The following is a 22,025-nucleotide window of genomic DNA, read 5'->3' as shown; positions in this document are numbered from 1 at the left end:
ATCAGAGCTTGAAATCACCACTGGAGATTTCAAACTGTGATTTAGTTGTGATCCAGGAGAGGAGGGCACTCAAGAAGACAAGGAGTTGAGAAGAGTAGTTGAGTCAATGGGTAGGGTTTGAAAAATATTCTGCAGGGAACTTATGTTGGTCTCTAGGCAGGGATAAAGAGGTACTCAGTGTCATGTATTTAAGGGTAAGAACCATGACGTAGAACAGTCAGGTACAATCTAGGAGGCACACAGGAGTGTAAATGACATCATAATGCACATGGAATATACAGAGTTAGCTCAGATTAGTTTGGCAGTGAACATCCACACCAGAGCTGGTAATAGTATCTGACTTTGGTTGTGGATCACAACTTCTATGTGGACCAAGCAAAAAGAATTATCCAATTTAGTCAGTGTTTGCCAAAGAAGCGGGAATTGATGTTCTCTCCTCCTACACTGACCATTTAATTAGTTACTATAATAAATGACTGAGGAGAAAAAAAATCTGAAGTAATTGCTGAGGTCAAATATTCTAATTTATTTAATTGGACCCTGGTCTTATCAGAAGAATTCAGAAAACCTTGATATCTGGGTTATTTGTATATCCATTGATTCATTCAACAAAAAATACTTCTTCAGCATCTGTTATAGTTTGAACATTAGCCAGAGTTCCGGGAATACAGAGAAAAATACACAATTTCTTCCTCCTATGAGCTAGACTCACTGGGAGTAAGAGATAGAAACTGGAAGTTACATTGCATCATTGCACCTGGAGAAGGGACAGCTGAGAGGTGGAAAGGTAAGTAAGGGAAGAATATTATTTTGGGAAATGTCTCATTAAAAAAGAAGTGGAAAGAATGGGGAAAACTTTGGTTTCAAGTTAAGGATCTGTCATTCTCCATGGTAGATGAATGAGGCTTTCTGTCAAATATTTTCTGAGAAGGAAAATTCAGGTCCTTGTCTTTATGAGTTTAGCCTCTTTCTTTCTTTCTTTCTTTCTTTCTTTCTTTCTTTCTTTCTTTCGTTCTTTCTTTCTTTCTTTCTTTCTTTCTTTCTTTCTCTCTCTCTCTCTCTCTCTCTTTCTTTCTTTCTTTCTTTCTTTCTTTCTTTTTTTTAGCTTATCTTTCTAAAGGACTTTTACGGGGTGTGGCTAGAAGTGTTTGGACTTTTTAATATATAAGCTAGTTTTTAATTCCTTTCCTGTATTTTTGGGCATATTTGTCTCTGGTTTCAGAATTTGAGGGAAATTTCATTCTGTTTCCTTTTCTCTTTCTCTTCTACATGATTCTTTTTATTGCTCTTGCTCTATTACTTACCCCTTTGCTTAATTTCTGTTTTATCATTAAATTATTTTTTCTCTCCACTCCTCACCATAATTCTTCTCTCTTTATATGTTTTCTTTATCTTCATCTTCTAAAATATCTTATTTTAAACACTTAAGTTGAAATTGCAAAGGAATTAATTCAAATTAATTTAGCAAACACTGACTTCCTAAAACTGACAATTCTGCCCTCTGAAACTCTCCTAGGATGAAGACAGAAATGAATAATGCAGGTGTGCTCTCCTGTAGTGCTTGGAAACACAGAAACCAAATCATGCACATGTAACTATACTGCAGGGCCAAAGATGCTGTGCTAAGTATGAAGTGATACAGGAAAGAGAGGGAACAAGATTTTTTTCCCTGCTAGGATAAATGGGGAGGTTTCATGAAATGGGTGGTACTTCAATGGAGCTGTGAAAAAAAAAATTTCATGATAGATAGAACAACATTTTTTATTTGGAAGAGAGAGTTTGAAGAAAAGGAAGGAAAGAGATTCAGAGATGGGGAAGGGTTTGATTTGGCGACCATAGGGTAAGTTAGTGCTGGGGTCCAAACACAGAGGCCCTAGAATCTTGGGGTTGTGTTTTAATAACCTTATTATAATATTTAAATATTATATTATATTATAATATAATATTATAGTATATTATATTAAATGTAATATAATATTTCTTTGTCTTCACAAATAATAATATTATAATATTTCTTTGTGTCTTCACAAATTCTTTTCCTTTTCCCTTCCTGACTGAACAATACATGACCCTTGTATTTTGCAAGGCTAAGCCTTCTTGATCTTTATTTTTGATTTCATTCATTTCTGCTTTTCCACAGCCACAATTGGTCTGCTTTTCCACAGACCAATTACCTCCAGCTATTGTGCACCTTCATATTCTCCTCTACTGTTCCTGTTCACTTCTCCTGTTTATTCATTAAAAAGTCCTTTTATTTTGGGCTCTCTCCAAGTATCCTTCTCCTCTTTTATTTTTAAATCGTATACGCTCAATAGACTAACTTTCCTAACAACCTATGTTTAACTTTAACCCCGGGCAATTTGAGTTTGTTCCTCTACTGTTCATTCCATAAATATTTATGGGGCACATCTCATGTTACATTCTAGGCACTGAGAATACATTAGTGAAGAATTCCTAGAATGCCTTGCCTTCAAATACCAATTTTTCTTATTATTGATCCCAGAAACACTGAATTGATCCTTATTTTTCTTGATTTCACTGCAACACTATTTATCTTCTGAAATAATTTCATTTCCTGACTTCTAGAGCCCTGAACTCTCTGGTTCTCAGGAAAGTTTTCTTTCCTTGTTTTTTGTTTCTTTTTCCCAGACTTAATTCATTTATTCATGAGAGACACAGAGAGAGAAGCAGGAGACACAGGCTGAGGGAGGAGCAGGCTCCCTGCAGGGAACTTGATGTGGAACTCCATCCCAGGATCCGGGATCACACCCTGAGTTGAAGGCAGATGCTCAATCCCTGAGCTACCCAGGTGTCCCTTTCCCAGACTTTAAATCTTGGGCTTTTCTTATAGCATATTTGACCTTTCCTCTAGATACATATATTTCTTGGAGCTTCAATGATCATATCTATGTAGATGATTTCTAAGTGACCTCTCTAGACTTAGCTCCTTAAAAAAAACCAAAACACTACGTGTATCACGTTCCTTAACTTAAATCCCCAGAATGCCTAATATGAGCAGTTTGACTATATATCTCCCTCTAAACATTGCTGTAGCTGCATCCTACAGTATTTGGTATAAAGATATTTTGTGGGGATCTTTGGGTGGCTCAGTGGTTTAGCGCCTGCCTTTGGTCCCGGAGGATTGAGCCCGCATCGGGCTTCCTGTGTGGAGCTTGCTTCTCCCTCTGCCTGTGTCTCTGCCTCTCTCTCTGTGTCTCTCATTAATAAATAAATAAAATCTTAAAAAAATATTTTGTGACTCAGTTTAAAATGTTTTCCAATTTCCATTGTGATTTCATCTTTGACCCAGGAGTTACGAGTGTGTTTCCTAATTTCCAAACACAGGAAGATTTTCTAGTTATATTTTGGTCAGTGGTACTACCTTAAATGTTTTGGGGCTGGAATATGGTTTGTGTGGTAGCAATCTTTTGAAATTTGTTAAGATTTACTCTCTAATACAGCCTATGGTAAAGTTTTGTAGTGTTCTCTGAATGCTCGAGTATTCTGCATATATTGGGGACAGGGATCTCTACAATTCAATTTGATTAATCATGTTTTTAAACCTTCATTATACTGACTGAGATATTTTGTTGGTTTGTCCTAATTGCTCAGCGAAAGAAGTGATAGTTAATTTTCAGAATATAAAAATTAGTGAAAGGGAATAAAGGGGAAAGGAGAGAAAATGAGTGGGAAATATCAGTGAGGGTGACAAAGCACGAGAGACACCTAACTCTGGGAAATGAACAAGGGGTAGTGAAAAGGGAGCCACAGGGGGGTTGGGGGTGAATGGGTGATGGGCACTTGAGGGGGGCACTTGGCGGGATGAGGACTGGGTGTTATGCTAAATGTTGGCAAATTGAACTCCAATAAAAAATTTTTTAAAAAGTACATTGTTTTAGAAATATATTGTTTAAAAGATTTATATATTTATTTGAGAGAAAGGGTCTGAGGGTGAGCAGAGGGGGAGAGAGAGAGAGAGAGTGAGGGGAAGCAGACTCCCTGATGAGTGCCAGGCTGGATACAGGGCTCAATCTCGTGCCCCTGAGGTCATGACCTGAGCTGACACCAAGAGCCTGACCCTTAAGTGACTGAGCCTCTCAGGCGACCCTATATTCTCTTAAATAGATAGTATGGTGGCCTTGTGTTGTGTCAGCTTAGCTAGATTGAACTACATACTCTCAAATTCCTTTTTCTGTATGTTTCCAACTAGAATACATTGTAAGGGAGATGCTTTTGCAATATTTCTAGGTTAAAGTGAAACAGCTGTCCTACTTGTAGTTCACACACTTTGTCATTTCTCTGCTGGCTTGTCTCATTGGTGTGAGGCAGTGGCCAGAACTGCAGCTGCCACACCTCCCTCGGGAGGCTTCTTGAGCTCGTCTGACTTGTGGGCCAGCTGTGCGTTCAGCTCTGTGGTGGAGCGCCCTGGCTTCTGCAGTACATCTGCACCATCGGGGTTAGAGGCGACGAGCACTGGCACTAACTTTTGTCTGACCTCAGAGACTTTAGCTTTTGCTTGTGGGGTCTAGTTAATTCTCGCCTTCCTCCACTGTGCATCCATCTTCTCTTGCTGGCTGCCTGTCCTGTGGACTTCAAGCTATGGTATCCGGTGCAAAGACAACAGACTTACAGAGACTGCTGAACCAGCTTCCATGGTCATATAAGGTCAAAACACTAACACATCACTTAGTATATCATCTCCTAGTGGTTCTGCTTCTCTAATGGAACCTTGACTGATATGGTCACTAACCCCAATTTCTTGTGTTTTCCTGTTCTTTCAGGCCAATTTGGAGCCCAAAGTGACTGCAACTATGGGGGGAGGAAATAATTCGGTAGTGTCTGAGATTGTGTTGGTGGGACTCACCAGTTCTTTGGAGATGCAGCTTGTCCTATTTCTAGTTTTCTCTGTGTTCTATGTAACAGGTATTTTAGGAAACCTCCTCATTGTGCTCACAGTGATTTCTGACTCACATTTACATTCCCCCATGTACCTCCTGCTGGCCAACCTCTCCTTTATTGACATATGGGTTTCCTCCATTGCAGCTCCCAAGATGATCTCTGATTTTTTCAAGGAGAGAAAAGTAATCTCTTTCCAAGGCTGCATTGCTCAGATGTTCTTCATTCATGTTATTGGAGGAACTGAGATGGTTCTGCTCATTTTCATGGCCCTTGACCGTTATGTTGCTATATGCAGGCCTCTCCACTATCTAGCCATCATGAACTTCAGAACTTGCATTTCACTCCTGGTGGTGGCCTGGGCCATTGGGATCATCCACTCATTGATCCAACTGGTGTTTGTTGTAAACCTGCCATTTTGTGGCCCCAATGAGGTGGACAGCTTTTACTGTGATCTTCCTCGATTTATTAGGCTTGCCTGCACAGACACCTACAGATTAGAGCTCATGGTCACTGCCAATAGTGGCTTCATCTCTCTGGGAACTTTTTCCATTTTGGTTATTTCCTATATCTTCATCTTGGTCATCGTTTGGCAACGTTCCTCAGGTGGCTTGTCCAAGGCCCTCTCTACACTGTCAGCTCACATAACAGTGGTGGTCTTATTTTTTGGTCCATGTATTTTTGTGTACTCATGGCCATTTCCCACAGTGCCAGTGGATAAGTTCCTTGCCATTTTTGATGTCATTATTACTCCATTTCTGAACCCTGCCATCTACACTTTTAGGAATAAAGAGATGAAAGTGGCCATGAGGAGAATATTCAGTCAGGTGTTGAGCTTCCAGAAGCTGTTTAAGTGACTTTGATATCAAGGAAGACAGGCATCTCTGATATTCCCTGCCGTTGCTGCAGACATGAATCCAAGGAAACACAGCACCATGGGTGGTCTACTGACTAGTTTAATTATTGATTCCAGGATTTTCTTACTGTGTTTTCTGTCCATAACCAAGGAGGATATAGTTTGATTCCTTATGAAATATGACAGAATAAAAAGTATTAATATACAATTGTTTGTACATTTTCTTGCCTCTCCTTGATAAGGAGGATTTTGGACTGGCTTCTTCTTTATCTTTTCCTACTCTGTGTTCCCAGGAGTATCTTTCCTTGTCAGAATGATTTTGTGGTTTGTAATGCAGCATCTGAAGAAAAGTGCTTAGAAATATTAGAAAATTGCAGTTTTAGGGATAGTGTTTTTTTCTTTTGAGTTTGTATAGTGAGACGTGTGAGAGTAGCTATAGTGTGTGAAGAAATTAAAGACAAAAACAGGATTTTAAAGAGATATTGTTGTCTGTCTCTTACCTTTCAATATATATTGTCCTTTAGTAAATGAAAGCAAAGAACTAAAGTTATTTTGAAGTGTGTGTGTGTTTGTGTGTGTATTTATCACAACATCAGCCTGACATTGGACCACTGGTTTATGGCTTCTTAAACTTTTCAACCAATGCAGTAACAATTATGCATTAACCTTTATAATTACTCCAGTACTTTCAAAAGCTGTATTCCTATACTGTCAGGGAGTTAAATAATGGGGACCTGGTAATGAGCAAAGACAAGGACCTGTTTATTAATTTTGTCCCAGGTAGTGCTAATCCTTACCCTAATTATAATGAAATCAGCAATGATTCCTCAGAAGTAGGTAACCTGTCTTCTTTTATAGTGACATGGTTAAGAGCACACTCTCTTGGGCCAGACTGCCTGACTTTAAATCTTAGCTTTGTGTTTTGACTAACACATAGATTGCTTAACTTCCTTATGCCTAAATTTTGTCATCTGTAAAATAGAGGTAAGTTGAACCATCTGAATTTTTCTTTTTTTAAGATTTTATTTATTTATTCATGAGAGACACACAGAGAGACAGAGAGAGGGAGAGACACAGGCAGAGGGAGAAGCAGGCTCCATGCAGGAAGCCCAATGCGGGACTCAATCTCGGAACCCCAATCTCGGAACCCCAAGACCTGGGCCAAAGGCAGGCACTAAACTGCTGAGCCATCCAGGGATCCCTGAAATTTCTGATCTTTGTTTTTGACTTACTGAAAAGGCAGTTCCTTTATGGTAGATACCTTCCTCATAAGTTTATAAGGCTTCACCAAGCTAGTAGTTGTCAAGTGCTTACAAAATCCTTGATCTAGAGTGTTATATAAGTGCCTGTGCAATGAAATGAAATAAAACATTAAAACCACTTCTCAGTTTTGATGACATTCTTCCATGCTTTCTACAAATTATTTCCTTTCCTTTCTAGATCCATTTATCAGGGCAGCCCGGGTGTCTCAGTGGTTTAACACTGCCTTCCACCTAGGGCGTGATCCTGGAGACCTGGGGTCAAGTCCCACATCGGGCTCCCTGCATAGAACCTGCTCCTCCCTCTGCCTGTGTCTCTGCCTCTGTTTGAGTGTGTGTGTCTCTCATAGATAAATAAAAAATATATATAAAAAAATCCATTTATCAGACCTTGATGGAGAAACACACTTTTCCTACAGGACTAAAGTATTCTATTTTATTTATTTGTTTATTTAGTTTTAAACATACTTTATTATTTGAGAGAGGGAAGGAGCATCAGAGAGAGAGAAAGAGAGAGCAACCATCAGGGGAAGAAGCAGGAGAGGGAGAAGCAGGCTCCTTTCTGATCAGGGAACCTGATGCTGGGCTCCATCTCTGGACTCTGAGATCATGACCTGAGCCAAAGGCAGATGCTTAGCTGACTGAGCCACCAGGTGGCCCAGGACTGAAGGATTTTAAACATAAAAGTCGTTGAATACAGACTTCAAAATGCCACAATTTGATTTACTTTATACACTTCCTTTCATATTCAAATTGCATCCTAAAGCTCTGTGCAATAGTTCTAAGAAGCCTGTCTTGGTTATCTCTGGTGTTCTTTTTTTTCTCTAATATGCTGGAAGAAGTTAACAAGCTGACTAGGGTATAAAAAAAATTAAATAAATAGAAATTCAATTAACCAAAAAAGGTATTGAATATTTACTATGTTCTAAATCCTATGCTAGGAACTGTAGAAAATTGTGTGAGAAGGATATAACTTGGGGTGCCTGGGTGGCTTAGTTGGTTAAGTGCTCCATGCCTGATTTTGACTCAGATCATGTTCTCATAGGTCCCGGGATTTACCGAGTGTCCACATACAGCAGGGAGTCGGCTTGAGTTTGTCTCCCTCTGCCTCTCTCCCTATGCTTGCATGTGTGCTCTCTGTCTCTCTCAAAGAAATGGCGTCTTAAAAAATAAGGACGTATACAACTGAATTGTACGAAAGGATGATCCATCTCTGAGGCTACAAAAAGCACTTCATAAAAAAAAGAAAAGCACTTCATGAAAGTAAGGGGTGTGACAGGGTGGGCAGACTCAACAACAGGGTTTAGTAGAGGGAATTCATGAATTTGTGAATGTCATGGAAGTGGTTAGACCCCATGCTGACCAGTCTGTGCTGGGTGTGTGCATGCCCTAGGAAGAAGGGAAGCTCATGGGGAGCTCTGGAAGCTTTGGGCAGGTTGACAGCACAGCAAGATGGGGGATGCATACCTACTCTATCTACCTCACTGTCTGACCCGGATTGGTTAAAGCTGACGAGATCTGGCTCTACCAACTTCATTGACCCTTTATTGCTCTTCTTAGCCATTTTGGACTTCCTGTTGTTGGAAAACACCAATACTCTCATGGCCTGAGACCTGTACACTGTATTTCCATTCACTTGCAAAGACTTTTGCCTGGGTAAAGGCAGGGTTGGCTCTTTCTCATCATTCAAGTTCAACCCGAGTGTCAACTCCAAGAAAAGACTTCCTATCTAGAGAAGTGCCCTCTTGCCTTTGTTCTCCAGTCAGTTTCTATCATATGCTATGTTTGAGCGTCTCCATTTGAATGATTGCGCTGTTTTATTAACTATTTTTTGTTTCTGTCCACAGGGAAAGAAGGTCCATAAAGCAAAAAACAAGATTTTTTGATCTTTGTACCCAGATGGATGCCTGACCTACAGTGGGAAGTCAATGATTACTTGTTTTTGTCTGGGGAACAAATGGTAAATAAAAGCGGAGAGGGAGAGAAACAACTCTTTCATTCTGAATCACAAGGAATGGAATGAAATAGGAAAAATCTCATAGATTTAGCACAAATGTTGAACTTATTCATAATAACAAACTTGTGGAATCTAAAGTACATTTGTAGGTTACATAAAGATAAGCACAAGGAAGAGAAAAGAATAACTGAAAATCATTTCACTCACATGTAATTGTCAAAATTTTGTTATATTTCTTTTAGGATTTTCCTTTATGCATTTGAAAAATCATACAAAATAGGACCACGTTGTTCTAAAATTCATTTAACAATATGATATGTGAGTCATTTAACGATATGATGTGTAAATCTCTTATGCTGATAATTCTACCTTTAGCATGTAGTTCTTGGTCACTGTGTGGTAATCCAGTGGATGGATGTAGCCATATTGCTTTAGTCAATTCTTCTAATTTTTAGTTATTTCTAATTTTTAGTTTTCAACAACTCTGCTATGAAAGATATTGATGTACCATTTTATATACACATAGCTTTGATTACTTCCTCATAATCACTTGATAGAAATGAAATTGCTGTGCCAAAAAGTATTCGCAAGGCTTGATTAAATTTGGCAAAACTGTCCTCTAAGGTGATTGAGTTGATTTGAAATTCCATCACCAGAAGTGAATTACTCATGAGTTTCCCCCATGTTTGCAAACAGTGGATATGTGATTAACTTGAATCTCTGCAAATGCAAAAGATAAAAAATACTACTTACTGATCTCATTGATTTTTTCTACTTTCTAAATGAAATATTACATATTTACAAAATCTGTAACATATATTTGAGCTAGAAAGCATAATAAAATAAATATGTGTGAGCCTATCTCTTGTTGGATCTGCTCTTCCAACCCCTATCCCTTGCTTTTTCACCCAAAACAATCACTAGCCTGGATTTTTTTGGTTTATGCTTCTTTTGTTTGTTTGAAACACAATTGTTCTAAAGAAGTATATAATCTACAATGTTGTTTAATTTTTGCTCATTTTTAAAGCTTACATACATTCTTCTTTAAAGATATATATATACTTATTAGGACTCACTGAAGAGAGAATTAGGAATATATTTTTAAGGAATTTGTCTATTTCATCCTTACCATTTTAAAATTCATTGGTATCAAGTTTTTTACAGTAGTTTCATTACTTTTTAAAAAATGATATATCTATACCATGTTGAGATATATTCCTAGTTGATTTTCCTTCTCTGTTTCTGTCTCATGTCTTCATTTGTTCTTTTCTCTGTGTATTCTGTGTATCACTGAGGTGTACTTTAATATGCAAATAATTGCACATATTTAATGTGTACAATTTTATGAGTTGGATAACATCAATGGAAACATCCATGCTGCCATCACTACAATTAAAGTAATAGATGATATGAAACACCTCCCCAAGTTTCCTTGTGTGTCCTTTAGTTTTACTTTACTTTTTTGCGTGTGTGAGGTACAACACTTACCATGTCTACCCTTTTAGCAAATTTTGAAGGTACAACACCATATTGTTAATCACAGACACTGTGCTGTAAGTGGGTATCTAGGACTCATTCATCTAAAATAGCTGAAATTTTGTACCCAGTGGAAAACAACTGTCTGTTTCCCAGACTCTAGCGATCACTATTGTATTCTATGCTTCTGTAAGTTTGACTATGTTAGATCCCTCATATATGGCAAATCTTGTATTGGTCCCGTGAATGGCTATTTCACTGAGCATAATGTCCTTCAGTTTTATTCATGTTGTCACAAATGGCAGGATTTCCTTCCTTTCCAAAGCTAAATACCATCCCACTGAATATGAATATCAGATTTTCCTCACCCACTCATTCGTTGGTGGTTACTTGGCAGTTTCTATATCGTGGCTACTGTGAATTATGTTGCCATAAATGTGGGGGTGCAGTTATCTTTTTGAGATACTGATGTGGTAATTCTATTCTTAATTATTTGAAGAACTGCTGTTTTTGAAGAACCACTTTTTTGCATACGGAATGCACTATTTACATTCCCAGCAGGAGTGCTGGTGTTCCAATTTGTCTACATCCTCATCAACACTTATCTTTTTTTTTTTTTTTGATGATAGTCTTTTTATTAGGTGTGAGATCATTTCTCAATATAGTTTTGATTCACATTTCCTCAATAATTAATGATGTTGAGCATATTTTCAGATGCCTACTTACCATTTATATGATCTTGAAAGAAGAAGAAATTGGAGGCATCACACTTTTTGATTTCAAATTAATCATTTCAAATACTACAAGGCTACAATAATTATAACAGTATGGTATTGATATAAACACAGGCATATAGACCAATGAACAGAGCATAGAGCCAAGATATAAACCCATGTGTGTGAATGTCAAACAATCTTTAAGAGTGCCAAGAATACACAATGAGATAAGGATGATATTTTTAACAAATGATGTTGGGAAACCTGAATATTCATATGCAAAACACGAAAATTAATGTAAGGATACCTCACTAAAGTGGAGTGGGAAGGCCAATAGGTGGAGCTCTCATGTCCTACCACTTGTTTCCAATTGCAAATGCAAGAGGAAGAGAAGGACCTTGCACTGGATGGTACTTTACTATCCCAGCAGAGGGTAGGTAGGTTTTCCCCTCCTCCAGCCACAGCCCAGCTTATAAAGGACTGTCAAAACTCAGCCATTTAGAAGCCACTATACTTTGAAGTCCCAGTTTAGTCCAGTGGACTTTTTGTTTATAACAGTCCTTCCCAACTTCCCCTCCCCACCCTTTCTTCTGAGAAAAAAATTATTCCTCTCCTTTGTTCTCTAGACTTGCCTATGGCTTTGCTATAGAGTGCTTCTCCCAAATTTTCTTTGCTATTCCTAAATAAGCCCATCTTTTTGCTGGTAAAATAACTGGCAGCTTTATTTTGAAGGTTAACAACAACAAAAATGGATCCCTAACTTATACCACACACAAAAATCAATTGATGATAGTTAAAAGTTTAAATGTCCATCTATCTGCAACTATAAAACTTCTAGGAAAAGACATTAGGGGAAAAGCTTCTTGACATTGGTTTTGGCAATAATTTATTGGCTAGAACATCAATAGTACACAAGAAACAAAAAACAAAAATAAACAAGTGGGACTACTTCCAACTGGAAAGTCTCTGTACAGCAAAGGCAGTAATCAACAGAGTCAAAAGACAACCTGTGGAATGGGAGAAAATATTTGTAAACCACATATCTCATAAGGGGTAAATTTATAAAATAAAGAAGGGCCTCAACTCAACAGCAAAAACCCCAATACTAGATTAAAAAATGGGTAAAGACCTAAGAGAATATATTTCTTGGGAGATTTTGTAGAAGAAACCATTGTTGTAAATAGTGGGATGCAGAAAAATTTCAACTACAAGAAGATCTCTCACAGATGATTTTGAGTTTTCCCTTCTTCATGAGCATAAAAAGATTAAATCATTCAGACAATTTTTTAAAAAGCTCCAAATTTCTGGGGCACCTGGTTGGCTCAGCTGGTAAAACATCTGCCTTTGGCTTGGGTAATGATCCCAGGGTCCTGGGATCAAGCCCACATTGGGCTCCCTGCTCGCCAGGGAGTCTGCTTCTCCCTCTATTCCTCACCCTGCTTGTACTCTGTCTCTCACTTGCTCTCTCTTTCAAATAAATAAATAAAATAGTTTTAAAAAGTCCCAAATTTCTAAGAGGAAAGGCTAGACTTTGTGCCCATAGTTTTCTGTTTCACCTATTTAAATTTATTTTTTATTTATTTATGTATTTTAAAGATTTTATTTATTTATTCATAGAGACACAGCTGGAGAGAGAGGCAAAGACACAGGCAGAGGAAGAAGCAGGCTCCATGCAAGGAGCCCAACGTGGGACTCGATCCTGGGTCTCCAGGATCACTCCCTGGGCTGCAGGCGGTGCTAAACCGCTGCGCCACCGGGGCTGCCGACCTATTTAAATTTAACTTAGACATATTATTATCATATCATTGGCACTGTTAAATTATACCTTTTAAAACAACCTATTAAGATTCATATATCACTTACATGACAAATAATACTTTAAATTTAGAACAATTATACAAATATTTTTAAGTATATACTCTGTAACATTATGCATATAGCATCCAATATATGAAAATTAATAATGAATGACATTTAATGTAAAAGTTCTTTTATGATGTTCAATAAAGAAGTTACATTTATAGACAATAAAAGTCATATGGGCTTCTGAAAAAAATGGGCAAAGAACTTGAACAGATATTTCTCCAAAGAAGATATACAAATATATAATTTTCTCTTGCTCAATCAAGTTAACAAGAGTATTGTCTAGTTACAAATCTTTTGAAAGAACCAACTTCTGGCCTTTTCTTCTTTGTTTTATATTTATTTTCATGATCTTTGATTTCTGCTCTTATATATTCTACTTTTTTTTAGTTTATTCTATTCATTTTCTAACTTGGGAGCATGCTTCTCCCTTTGCCTATGTCTCTGCCTCTCTCTCTGTATCTTTCATGAATAAATAAATAAAATCTTAAAAAAAACCTTACGTCCTCTTGCTTGGTCAGTTTTTGTAATTATTCCATGTATATTTGAAAAAAAGTGTATTTTTAAATTGTTGGGTACAGAGTTCCACATATTTTATTTTATTTTATTTTATTTTTTATGATAGTCACAGAGAGAGAGAGAGAGAGAGAGAGAGAGAGAGGCAGAGACACAGGCAGAGGGAGAAGCAGGCTCCATGCACCGGGAGCCCGACGTGGGATTCAATCCCGGGTCTCCAGGATCGTGCCCTGGACCAAAAGCAGGCGCTAGACTTCTGCGCCACCCAGGGATCCCCGAGTTCCACATATTTTAACTAGATCATGATTATTCAATTGTTAGTAGTGTTCAAAACCATAGCATTGCTGTTTTTTTGTCTACTTGACGTATAGATGTGTAAGAGATGTATTGAAGTTTTCTATTATGCACAAAAGAATTTTCTTAATGAATTTTTTATTTATATATTTTGAGCCTATTATTGATCAATTGTAAAAATTATTCTAAACTACATTAGAAAAAAATTAGTCAAATATTTTTAAAATTAATATTTATTAAATATTGACTATGTGTTTTGCACTGTGTGTACCTCTGCTTGTTTACTAGTCAGATTATGGCAGAGTGTGGTGGTGGTGTTGGAGCCAATCAGTTGTAGTTCTTTGCAAGAGTTAATATGAGGCAATAATATCTGAACAATAATACCCAAAGATGTTGATAATAGAAGCAGAAGACAGTGAAAGCAAAGTATAAGAATCTCTTTTGTTAAATGTGGTCAAGAAGGCTTTTCTGGAAATGGTGTATTTATTTCAAGATTTTCTGACATAATTCCTTTTATACCCCGGTAGTTACCACTTTGTCACTTGATAACACCCTGATGGATTTATGTAGTCTAAGGTCTTGGATTTTGAATTTTGTGGGACTGAAAATCATCTAGAAAGCCCAGATTGCTAAAGTAAGATATAGCTTTTTGTCCTGTGATTTTTCATTTGCTTTTACCTCCTTGTTCTCATTGATGAGTGTTTTTGCCATGAAATCTCTAGTTAGTACTAAAGTACAGTAGTACTCTTTCCCTTTCTAGCTGCTTCTCAAGCATTCTAATGTGTTGGATTTCTTAGGTACTTCTATGGATTAATTTTGTTTCTTATTATTTTAAAAAATGTTTATGTATGTATCTATGTTTGTATGTATTTATGTAAATAATCTCTACACTCAATGTGACAGTGTAATTTATGACCCTGAGATTAAGAGTTACACACTCTTTTGACTGAGCCAGTCAGGCACCCCTTTACTGATTCATTTTAAAGCAAAAATATTTCTGTACAACTATCTGAGACACTATTACCCTTTTTAATTCCCCATGGGGAAAATCAATGTGGAATCCCAGGAATAATTCCCAAGCAAATATAATCAAGAAAAGGTTGGCTATTCCCAAGACTCACACCATCATTTGGTCATTAGTATTCAAGGTTGCTGATTAGAATCTGTTTTACTTGAGGAAAACAATATTAAGCTCTTTGTTTTGGAAAAGGTTACAATCCCAGTCAAAATTGTGAAATTGTCCTCCCTCAACCTAGAAAAATGCTCCAACTTCAAATACTATCATGTAAAATGCATGCAAAACAAATGTTTTAGTAGACTGAACATTCAGTTTAGCAGACTGAACATTAATCCAACCTACTCTTGGGTCTTTCTCCAATGATTGCTCAGTAATTATTTCCTCTCCTAACTGAATACACAGTTTGTTATTAATTGTTATTCCACATATTTGTGATTATATTTATTCTGGGCAGGAGTATCAAGATGAACCAACTCCAGCTCTTGCTAAGGTCACTGGTGAAGTTATTGCTAAGGGTATTTGGAGGATTAAATAAACTGGATTGTGAATCAAAGGTGAGATTTTGACTAGAAGAGGATGTTCCAGGAGGAAGAAACAGCGTATTTCATCTTTTCTATTTCTTATTCTTTTCTGTTCCCCTATTCTGTATTTTCTTTTAGTTTTTGTGGCAAATGCCTAATGATATTTTCAGTTCTAAGTTTTATGCACTCCCAATTTCTGTCATATGGCCCTCAGTATCCATTAAACGAATTCTTATTTTTCTCTTTTAGAAATTATAGTTTTTACATAATGGAAGCTCTCTATCTTGTCACAAAATTTGGAAGGAATTGATTTACTACCAATTGGAAGATTAGATTCTTTGATCTAACTCAGGTAAGAAAGAGTCTGGTTCCCACTGCCTTTCTTTGCAAATAAGATTAATGACATTTTCAGCATTTAGTGTAAGCCATTTATAGGGCTCAGAGAAGATTCATCTGTTTTGTTTTTTGGTGCAATATAGATGAAACAGTAAGTGGAATGCAGTAAACTACAATTTTCATGTGAAAATTTCACCATAGGGAGCTAAGATTAGGTATAGGTAACATTTCAGAAGTTGAGTGCCAAGTTGTTAATGTCTCCTTCTGTGCAAAGAGGGCAGATTGAGAGTGGAAGAGTTGGAGTAGTCTAGAATAGTCAGGAAGCATGGCACAGTTATGGACATATATAACTAAAATGAAAATTTTATGAGTTAAATTTATACAAATCCAAGTAACCATTGATTTCTTTTTAACACCTTATGTGGATATGGCTTAGCATGTACATAGTTTAATTGAAAGGTCCTTGAAAGGATAACACTGGAGGCTAGGAACTTAGAAATTAAATCTGGGGGTGCCTGGGTGGCTCAGTGGTTGAGCATCTGGCTTTGGCTCAGGTCATGATCCCTGGGTCCTGGGATCCAGTCCTGCATCAGGCTCCCCGCGGGAAGCTTGCTTCTCCCTCTGCCTGTGTGTGTGTGTGTGTGTGTGTGTGTGTGTGTGTGTGTCTGCATCTCTCATGAATAAATAAAATCTTACAAAAAAAAAAGACATTAGATCTGGGTGAGAATGACATAGTGAAGGTCTTAGACAGCCAGAAACAGCATGTGGGTAGTAGATAACTGAGAAGTCATAGAAGGCAGTATGATAGTAGATGGTAGAAGAGCTGGAGAAGAGGAGGTAGACACTAAGACCTTCTTCTATGAACTTCTTTCAAGTACCTTGGTAGTAGAAGCTACTTTCTCATGCCCTTGAAGGTTTTTTTTAAAAAAGATTTTATTTATTTATTCATGAGAGACTCCCAGAGAGAGAGAGAGAGAGGCAGAGACACAGGCAGAGGGAGAAGCAGGCTCCATGCAAGGAGCCTGACATGGGACTCAATCCTGGGTCTACAGAATCATGCCCTGGTTGGAAGGCAGGCACTAAACCACTGAGCCACCCAGGGTGATCCCCCTTGAAGTTATTTTTGACAGTAGGTTGTCAGCGACTCACAGAGCAGTTTAGTGAAGAGGCTGAACTCTGGAGTCAACTTGCTTTTTTTTTTTTTTAATTAAAGATTTTATTTATTTTTGAGAGAGAGAGAGTGTGAGCGCGTGAGCTGGGGTGAGGATGGTGAAGCAGAGGGGAAGGGAGAAACATAGTCCCTGCTAAGCAGGTGAGCAGGGAGCCATTGAGGTACCAGGACCCTAAGAACGTGTGTGACCTGAGCCAAAGCTTAGCTGACTGAGCCACCCAGAAGCCCTCAACTTGTTTTTTTTTCAATTAATATTTTTTAAAAAGAGAAATAGATGTGCAAAGTAGAAAATTTATGAAAGTATAAGGAAGGGAAAAAAATCACCCACAGTCCCTTCATAGGAAGATAGCAAGTGTTAAAATTTTGTCATTTTCTTCACATACTTCTTTTATTCACTTGCATCTTTACAACAATTCCAAGAATTGGACTTAAATTTGACACTTAGCTATGCAAAATTATGCAATTCGTTTAATCTCTTTGAGTTCTTATTTTCTAATTTGTAAAATATGGATCATATTTTCTTTCCTGTACTTTCCCCTGTGTATTGTACAACAAAAGATGTGAAAGGTTTTTAGAGGCCATAAACTTTTAGAAAAAAGCAACTGATGGTATAAATTTTGGTACTCATATCCTGTAGAAAATGATTAATGAAACAAGATAAAAAATAGCAGCGTTCATGGTAGGACAGAAGAAAATTGTCTTAGTTATAATTATGTGAGAGAATTGAAACATTCTTAATTCAGATGACTTTATAACTCATATGGCTAATCATAAGGACTAATGATATTCTAACATATAGCATCTTTATTTCCAGAGGATGTAGTACAGGTATTATATATAATACTAATATAAATATAACCTAAAACCAATATGAGGCCAGAATTAACAGAAGTCTGACTTGTAACATTTAGGAAATAATTGTATTATATTTATAATTAGAGAGACTCATACCAATGTTTTACAACCAAGATTCATTAGAACATTAAGGAAATAGAAATGATGTGTAGACAGCGAAGAGAATCAGAGAACTGCTAATATGTTAAAGAGAGTTGAGAAAAAAAAGACACCATTAGTAAAAAGTATTTGTGAAACTAATATAACAATGTATGCCAACTATACTCAAATTAAAAAATTTGAAGTATTTATTCTGGGTATCATAAGATTAAGAAGAAGATGTGTAAGAGTTTAAAAAAATTATATGGCTGATCAGTAGATTTAGTTGATTGATCAGTAGTTTTATGGTCCCTTCAGCATTTTTCACATGTGTCAAAGGATCACTATATGGTAGATGATAATAGTTTCCATCTATATGGAAGTTACAGCAAAAGTAATTACTCCCAAATAATTATCCTAAGTAAATTATATCTGAGGTTTGGAGAGGAGTGAAGAATATCATTTAGGAAACACTCAAAAGGATGCCCAAAACAAAAACGAAAACAAAAACAAAAAACAAAACAAAACAACAAAAGCAACAAGAAAAAACCCCAAAAGGATGCCCAAAGTAGGCTTTAGAATTTACACGTTTGCATATACTTAAAGTTAAGTTATGCACCGTGTATTTAGGCACATTCTGCCTTAAGCTATGACATTGAAATCCTTTCATTTGTTAATGACTCTAGTTAGAATTTTTTTCCCCCAATTGTATCCACATAAGAATTCTCAGGGAAGAGGGAAATTAAGTAAAATGATCTTCCTAACTATTGGAAGTGGATCTTTTAAAATAATATTATATTAATATCAGAGATTCTACTATCTACTTTTTCCTTATGAATCTTTCTGTATGTTCAATGAACAGAATGTCTCTGGCCCCTGTACCGGGAATAACTTTTGATCTTTCTCTTCAACTGTAAACCAGATAGAAAAAAAAAATTAACCCATTTTTTTTTCCTGTGGAGTGACAACTCAAGCTTCCAGTAATGTTTGCACTGACCGTCATCTTCTACTTCTAGTTCTTCTCTGCCCTTTAAATATTCCTCTTTTGGCTAAACTTTTTTTTGTCTTTTCAAAAACTGAAGTTTAATTGATATATAATAGTATATTGGTTTCAGGTGTACGACATAATGAGAATGTAAATCCATAAAGATTTAAGTCCTTCCTTATGTTGATGATTCTAGTTAAAATTCTAATTTGTGAGATTATTTTATTAGGTCCAGCCTATAGACTAGACATTACCAATAGGGAGAAAAATGACAAAGTCTCTGAACACCCCACTATGTATCATATTTTCCAGAATGTAGGAAATGGTGAACAGTATGAAATGATGCAGAGAGATCATAAGGATGAAGATTTAGCTACCTCAAGATATTTAATGATCTTCATGATGATGAGGGGAACAAAGGCAAGCAGAGAATTGTAGCTAAAATGAAGTCTCCTTACAATGTGTAGCCCACTGATAAATGCTTGACACATACAGGGCATAACACTCCTACAACCTTAATGTTCGACCAATGTAGCTTTGCTTTGCTTAATGTAATTTCATTCTGATAACTGCAAACCTCCAGATATAACAATCATCTTGCAACATGTGACCCACTAACACATATCTAAAGGGTCTCATGACTAATGCTTTACTAAAGCAATAAAGAATAACCTTATCTTGACAATAAATAGCCCTCCAAAGTCTTGGAGACCCTGCTTTCAGTATATATAGATTCCTTAGAGACTTACATTATCCCTAGGTCTCACTAACTAAAAAGTATATAATCAGTGGCCCCACATCAATGAGACCAGTATAAAGGTTGAGGGGATAGCTGTCAGAATGCAGGGAGCTAAAGAGAAAGTCACCTATAGGTGAGGTGATAGAGCAGATAGTATTTTTTAAAAAATATTTTACTTATTTACTTGAGAGAGAGAGAGAGAGAGAGAAAGAGCAAGATAGAGAGCAGAGCATGAAGGAGGAGCAGAGAGAGAAGCAGACTCTCCACTGAGCAGGGAGGCCACTGCAGGGCTCCACCCCTGGACCCAATTCCAGGACCCTAAGGCAGATGCTTAAAATGGACTGAGCCACCCAGGCACCCCTAGAGTAGATAGTATTAAGGAGGAATAAATATTTCTTGAACATAGAAGCATCCTGGAAAGATGGTATAGAGCCAAATTGTAGCCGCACACTCTAAATTAGGATTTTGTACTTTCAGAAGCAATGAAAACTACTGAACATATTTCGGTGGTGGTAGTTACAATACCAAAGTGCTATTTAGGAAGAGTCATCTGATGGCCATATTCAGGTTAGATTGGGAGATATCAATTGTCCTGTATAGTAGAGTTTTGGTAATTACTAGTAAAAAAGTAAGTGGAGGATCTGAGAAGAGCCGAGTGGATAAGATGCTTATAATACCATACTAGATTTGAAAGAAAAGCTGCCTGCCTGGGGAAGGGAGAGATGATTACTGGCTTTGTGGTAGTCATGTGAAATTCCACATATACAAGATTGACATATAAGCATTTAGGTGACAGTGTTTAGTAGACTATGGGAAATATGACTACTGTTTAGGATAGAATTGAATGAGTGATACACCTACCTACTTAGATTCAACTAGCATTTGTATGCTAATGAAAGTATTAAGCCTTTTCATATCCACTGCCTTTGACATAGTGGTCAAGCTTTTGGGGAGGGCATAATTAGAATATAAAAGAAATCCATTAGGAGTAGAACAAGGCAAGATAAATGTATACAGTGAACAAAGGTGAAAACGAGGGAATGACAAAAAGACAAGTCTGAGAGTTCAGTGAACTGAGGATGTTTATAATAACATTATTACAGTTAACAGTTACTTAATTTTTGCTATGTGTCCAATACTGTTCTAAGTTCTTTACTCATAGCATTTTTTGAGATTAGACTATTATTACTCCAATTGAACAGGTTAGTAAACTTAGACACAATAAGATTAAGTAAGTTATCTGAGGTCAGGGTGTAACTGGGCCTCAGGGGAGCAAGAGCACTTGGATATGGGGGGTACCATTTAGACCGGGTTTGGCCACTCACTATTGGCAAAACCCAAAGGCAGAAGGATGAGTGCATACTAACATCTCAAAGATTGTCTCCAAAGTGCTGAAAAAACTTCTAGGTTTATGTAAGGAAAATGTGGGACAAAGGTCAGAGGGTATCTGCAAGTGGGCAGTAGAGGTCAGGTGGCTCATTGTCTTTAGGTCAATCACATGGGGTCATGCTGGTGTCTGGGCAGGCCCTATTGCTTAAAGGGGGTAGTTTTGGTTCCCATCAGAGGAAGCTTTGCCTGCGGGGGTATGTTATCTAAACTAAGACATAAGCTGGAAAGAGGACTTAATCAGAAAGTACAGACTGAGGTCAACATGGAGAGAGTTGAAATCCTCTTCCAAGGGTTAGTGGAAGGGCAAGTGGTTAAGGCAAGTTTAAACCCAGTGGTCTGGTTTGTGATTCTTCACTTTTAACCAATATTTTACATCTGTCTCTCCAGAACAAGAAACATAGGAAGAAAAATAAATGAACCAACTTAAATAAACTATGCAATACCCAAATTTGTATATATAGAAGATAACAGGATTGGATTTTTATTTTAAATTCTAGTTCTTTGTTATCGTGAGGAAAAATTTCACTTGTCTTCAAGATCAACCTCCACTGTGACAGAAAATATTTGGATGAGATTAATTCTTAGTTTGGAGCCTTAAAAAAAAGCAAACTCTCAAAACAAAATCAAATCCTCAAGTCAGCTTTAATCACTTTAACGTAAAGCAATACATAAAAATATTGTAATTGAGAGTCATAGTTTACTTCAAACCCTACTGACACGATGTTTACTTACTTCACAGGTTTTTAGGCAATTTTCTATTATTATTCCAACAACACCTAACAAGGAGTCTAACACTTTGGATTAGGTGGTATTTATATCCCTGAGAGTTTAGAGAAGCAAAAACAGTACCAGACTGGACTGGATATATTGAATAAATCTTGAAATCAGACAGATTATATAGATGACTTCTGAAATTTCATCTCAGATATTGGAATTTATATGTATAAAGCATGTTCTAAATATATGTGATATTAATCTGATATTGGACACAAGGCTGTTGGAAGAAGTAGAAGCTAATTTCAATAAAAAGAAATACTAGCATGTAAAGGGATTCATGAGCAATATAAACAAGACCCTTTGGAACTGAACAGTTGTGATGA

General features: G+C 36.9%; 1 protein-coding gene and 1 long non-coding RNA gene across 5 annotated transcripts; both read left to right on the top strand.

Annotated features, from left to right (window-relative positions):
• Positions 1-292: 292 nt before the first annotated feature.
• LOC111093354 lies at positions 293-21,809 on the top strand. 4 transcript variants are annotated; one of them, XR_005381396.1, is made up of 6 exons: positions 293-787; positions 1,517-1,591; positions 8,057-8,274; positions 8,859-8,971; positions 15,622-15,724; positions 19,110-21,809. It is a non-coding gene; the product is annotated as an uncharacterized LOC111093354 (long non-coding RNA). The 4 variants fall into 4 exon arrangements; XR_005381398.1 differs by lacking the exon at positions 8,057-8,274 and having other exon boundaries at positions 1,517-1,542; XR_005381397.1 differs by lacking the exon at positions 8,057-8,274.
• On the top strand, positions 4,812-5,753 carry OR4F34 (olfactory receptor family 4 subfamily F member 34). Its single transcript, NM_001389032.1, is given in 1 exon segment — positions 4,812-5,753. A coding segment is annotated over 1 exon segment (942 nt).
• Positions 21,810-22,025: the final 216 nt, after the last annotated feature.

The sequence above is a fragment of the Canis lupus genome, chromosome 30 (genome assembly GCF_011100685.1).
Source record: "Canis lupus familiaris isolate Mischka breed German Shepherd chromosome 30, alternate assembly UU_Cfam_GSD_1.0, whole genome shotgun sequence".
NCBI lineage: Eukaryota > Metazoa > Chordata > Mammalia > Carnivora > Canidae > Canis > Canis lupus.
Note: the sequence above shows the minus strand (reverse complement) of the source record. Positions and strands in the feature narration are given on the sequence as shown.